At 49.3% G+C, this 4,444-nt stretch overlaps 1 protein-coding gene across 1 annotated transcript in view; it reads right to left on the bottom strand.

Moving 5' to 3' along the window:
* The window catches only part of LOC122547558 (leucine-rich repeat and fibronectin type-III domain-containing protein 5-like), an 8,877-nt gene extending 5,206 nt beyond the window's left edge, over positions 1-3,671 (bottom strand). Inside the window, exon 1 of the mRNA XM_043686176.1 lies at positions 3,610-3,671. Coding sequence (XP_043542111.1) covers positions 3,610-3,671 — 62 coding nt within the window. The remainder of the gene's footprint in view (positions 1-3,609) is intronic.
* Between the last annotated feature and the right edge of the window lie 773 nt (positions 3,672-4,444).

The raw sequence follows: 4,444 nt of genomic DNA, 5'->3' as shown, positions 1-4,444 counted from the left end.
GATTGAGCCCAGTGTGGGGGGTGAGATTGAGTCCAGTGTGGGGGGAGAGATTGAGCCCAGTGTTCGGGAGAGATTGGGCCCAGTGTGCGGAGAGATATTGAGCATAGTGTGGGGGGAGATATTGAGCCCAGTGTTGGGGGGTGAGATTTAGCCCAGTGTGGGGAGAGATTGAGCCCAGTGTGGGGGAGAGATTGAGCCCAGTGTGCGGAGAGATATTCAGCCCAGTGTTGGGGGGGAGATTGAACCCAGTGCGGCAGGTGAGATGGAGCCCAGTGCAGGGGGAGAGATTGAGCCCAGTGCAGGGGGAGAGATTGAGCCCAGTGTTGGGGGAGAGATTGCGCTGAGTGTTGGGGGCGGGGAGATTTAACCCAGTGTGGTTGGTGAGATGGAGCCCAGTGCAGGGGGAGAGATTGAGCCCTTTTTGGGGGAGAGATTGAGCCCAGTGTGGGGTGAGAGATTGAGTCCAGTGACAGGGGAGAGATTGAGTTCAGTGCGGAGAGAGATTGTGCCCAGTGTGGGGAGAGAGATTGTGCCCTGTGTGGGGTAGAGATTGAGTCTGGTGTGTGGAGAGATTGAGCCCAGTTTGAGCGAATGATTGAACCCATTTCACGGGGGAGAGATCGAGCCCAATTTGGACAGAGAGATTGAGCCCAGTGCGCGGGAGAGATTGACCCATTGCAGGGGGAGAGACTAAACCCAGTGCAGGGGGAGATATTGAGCCCAGTGTGGGGAGAGATTGAGCCCAGCGTGGGGTGTGAGATTGAGCCCAGTGTGGGGGTAGAGATTGAGCCCAGCGTGGGGGGAGAGATTGAGCCCAGTGCACGGGGAGACATTGAGCCCAGTGCAGGGGGAGCGATTGAGCCCAGCACACGTGGAGAGAATGAGCCCAGTGCAGGGGGAGAGATTGAGTCCAGTGCACGGGGAGAGATTGGGCCCTGTGTGGGGGAGAGATTGAGCCCAGTGTGGGGGTAGAGATTGAGCCCAGCGTGGGGGGTGAGTTTGAGCCCAGTGTGGGGGGAGAGATTGAACCCAGTGTGGGGGTGAGATTGAGCCCAGGGAGAGATTGAGCCCAGTGTTTGGGGGAGAGATTGAGCCCAGTGTGGGGGCTGAGATTGAGCCCAGTGTGTGGGGAGAGATTGAGGCCAGTGTGGGGGGAGAGATTGAGCACAGTGTTGAGGGAGAGATTGAGCCCAGTGTTTGGGGGGGAGATTGAGCGCAGTGCAGGGGGAGAGATTGAGCCCAGTGTAGGCAGAGAGATTGAGCCCAGTGTGGAGGGTGAGATTGATTCCAGTGTACGGGGAGAGATTGTCCCCAGTGTTGGGGGAGAGATTGAGCCCAGTGCAGGGGTGAGTTTGAGCCCAGTGACAGGGGGAGAGATTGAGCCCAGTGTCAGGGAGAGAGATTGAGCACAGTGTTGGGTGAGAGATTGTGCCCTGTGTGGGGGGAGAGATTGAGCCCAGTGTCGGGGAGAGATCGAGCCACTGCAGGGGGAGACATTGAACCAATTTTGGGTGAGAGAGGTCGAGCTCAGCACCGACTTTACAATTGTACCCCTATATTGTATTTCAATGTTCTCCTGAACAAAATACGTCACTGCCTTGAACCTCATCTGCCCCCTATCTGCCCACCCCACTAACTTGTCAATGCTGTCAGGGGGATTCTGCACTGGCCGCCTCACAGTTTACAATGCTTACTGACGCTTCTCAGTCTGCACTGTTAATATGTCATTCTCCACCTGAACATTGTCATACAATTATCATTGGCCCCTAAATGTCCCCCCACTGACAATTAATGCCTTTGGCTCATGTCATTCCCAAGATCCAACAGTGCACCCTTTCATGTGGGACTGGACACATACTGTTGAAGGAAGTTCTCCTCAATAAAATCCTGGACTACTTGCCCGTCACTGCACCTTACCAAATCAGTATTCCCATCGACGTTTGGGTCAGTGAATTCTCCCTTCATAACTGCTGCATAATGTTGGCACCTCTCTATAATTTCCTTTCAAATTTGTTCCTCTTCATCTTTTCCATCAATTGATAGTCTCTAGATTATACCTCGCAAAGTAATTGTGACCTTTTTGTTCCCTGCCTCTGGCTAAATTAGGCAAAAGTGCGGACTGCAGATGCTGGAAACCAGAGTTTAGATCAGAGTGGTGCTGGAAAAGCGCAGCAGGTCAGGCAGCATCCGGGGAGCAGGAAAATCGACGTTTCAGGCAAGGGCTTTTGCCTTATTCAAAACTCCGTTCCTTCCATTTCTATTTTATTTGAACGCCTTGTGGTCAGGAATGTTTAACATCACAGTCTTGCCATTCTTTAATTATACCTAAAAAGGAAATATTGTGACACCCCACTGGGGTAGAACACTGGAAATCAAGCCCGACCGATCTCAGGAGCATCACTAAAGCTAAAAGATTTTTGAAACGTATGCAGAATTTATTTAGACCCAGGTTTCTGTACTTAATATGAATGTCTGTTCATTTACTGCAGAGGCACAGCTCCAAGGTGTTTAGCAACCTGAAAACCAATCACATCGCTGTTAGCAGGTACAAGAGCTTCATCATTAACAACTGGTCACTAGTCCACAGACCAATCAGCAAGTTGTTACCAGTCAAAGCTCCATCTATATGCAGCCTCCAACCATTGCTGCCACCAGTAGCTGTGTAAACACTACTCACAATGAGTGACAGGTTCCTTGCTTTCAAAATATGCTGCCATCCTCCAACAACCTTTCGTTCCTTCTCCCATTTCTGTCCACACTTAAAGTAGGGCAAAATCAAAGGACTTTTGTTTTTACAGTGATGAGCAGTCTTCTTGAACAACTTCAGTCACTTGGGTGGAGGGACTCCCACAGTTCTGTTAGGGAGGGAGTTCCAGGATTTTGACCCAGAGGAGCTGAAGGAACAGTGATATGTTTCCAAATCAGGATGGTGAGTGGCTTGGAGAGGAACTTTCCATTTGTGGTGGTGTTTCTATGCATCCACTGCCTTGTCCTTCAAGGTGGAAGTGGTCCTGCTAGGTTTAGAAGGTGCAGGTCAGAGGCGACTGTGTGAATTGCTTGTATGTGTCAATGTTGAAAGGAATAAATGTTGAAGATGGTGTACCAGTCTGTGATGTTTTGCCCTGGCTTCTTGAGTGTTGTTGGAGCGGCAGTCACCCATGCAAGTGAAGAGCATTCAATCATACTCCTGCCTTGTACCTTGTGGATTGGCTTCGAGGAATGAAGATTTGAGTTACTTGGCTCCTAGTATCTGGCCTATATGGCAAGTCCAGTTCAAGTATTACTTGCTGCTTATCTGTCCAAGCCTGAATATTCTTCAGGTCTTGCTGCATTTGAACATGGATTGCTTCAGTATTTGAGGAATTGCGAGTGATGCTGAACATTGTGCAATCATTGTTGAACATGCCCACTTCTCATGGATGGAAGGTCATTGATAAAGCAGCTGAAGATAGTTGGGCCTAGGACACTACTCTGAAGGGCTCCTGCTGTTCCACCCCAAATGACCGTGTTCCTGGGTGAGCTCAAACCACCAATCTTTCCGTTAACAGCCGAACACATTAACTGGTTGTACCACAGAGATTACTCACATGGGAAGATGCATTCACTAACCTTAACTGCTCATGAGGTCGGACTTTCACACTTTCGCTTATTCTTTCACGGACATGACTCATCGTCAAGCGTGTAGAGTCGCTTGAAGACCAGACCAGGTAAGGACAGCAGATTTCTTACCCTTGAGGCCATAAGTGAATCAAATGGGCTATTTTTAATGACACTCAATATAATGCTGATTATCCCTCAGGCTAGCTTTCAATTCCAGATTTTATTAATTGAATTTAAGTTACATTTAAAATTCCCCTCCAGGCCATTCACCATCCTGATATGGAAATATATCGCTGTTCCTTCAGTGTATCTGGGTCAAAATCCTGGAACTGACCCAATTCCTCAGAGCGTTACGCTTAAGACTGGATTAAAACTTTTGCACAATCAAGGGATATGGGGATTGTTCAGGATCATCCAGATGAAACTCTTCATAAGTGACAGGGCATCATATCAATGCAAAAGGCCAGGCTAAAGCAACAGTGATGATCTTCAGCCAGAAATGCTGAGTCAATGATCCATCTCAACCCTCTGCAGAGACAATGTCCAACAATGTTAAGCATCATTTATGACTCCTCAGATGCTAAAAAGCTCCATGTTCAAATGGAATGAGATCTGGGTGATATCCAGGTTTGGGCTGTTAAGGCAATCATCTCAAGGTGGCTCAGTGATTAGCACTGCTGCCTCACACCACCAGGGTCCCAGGTTCGATTCCGGTCTCGGGCAACTGTCTGTGTGGAGTTTTGCACATTCTCCCCGTGTCTGAGTGGGGGGGTGCTCCGGTTTCCTCCCACAATCCAAAGATGTGCAGGTCAGGTGAACTGGCCAGGCTAAATTGCCCGTAGTG

This window comes from Chiloscyllium plagiosum, unplaced genomic scaffold (assembly GCF_004010195.1).
Source record: "Chiloscyllium plagiosum isolate BGI_BamShark_2017 unplaced genomic scaffold, ASM401019v2 scaf_9000, whole genome shotgun sequence".
NCBI classification, from domain to species: domain Eukaryota; kingdom Metazoa; phylum Chordata; class Chondrichthyes; order Orectolobiformes; family Hemiscylliidae; genus Chiloscyllium; species Chiloscyllium plagiosum.
Note: the sequence above shows the minus strand (reverse complement) of the source record. Positions and strands in the feature narration are given on the sequence as shown.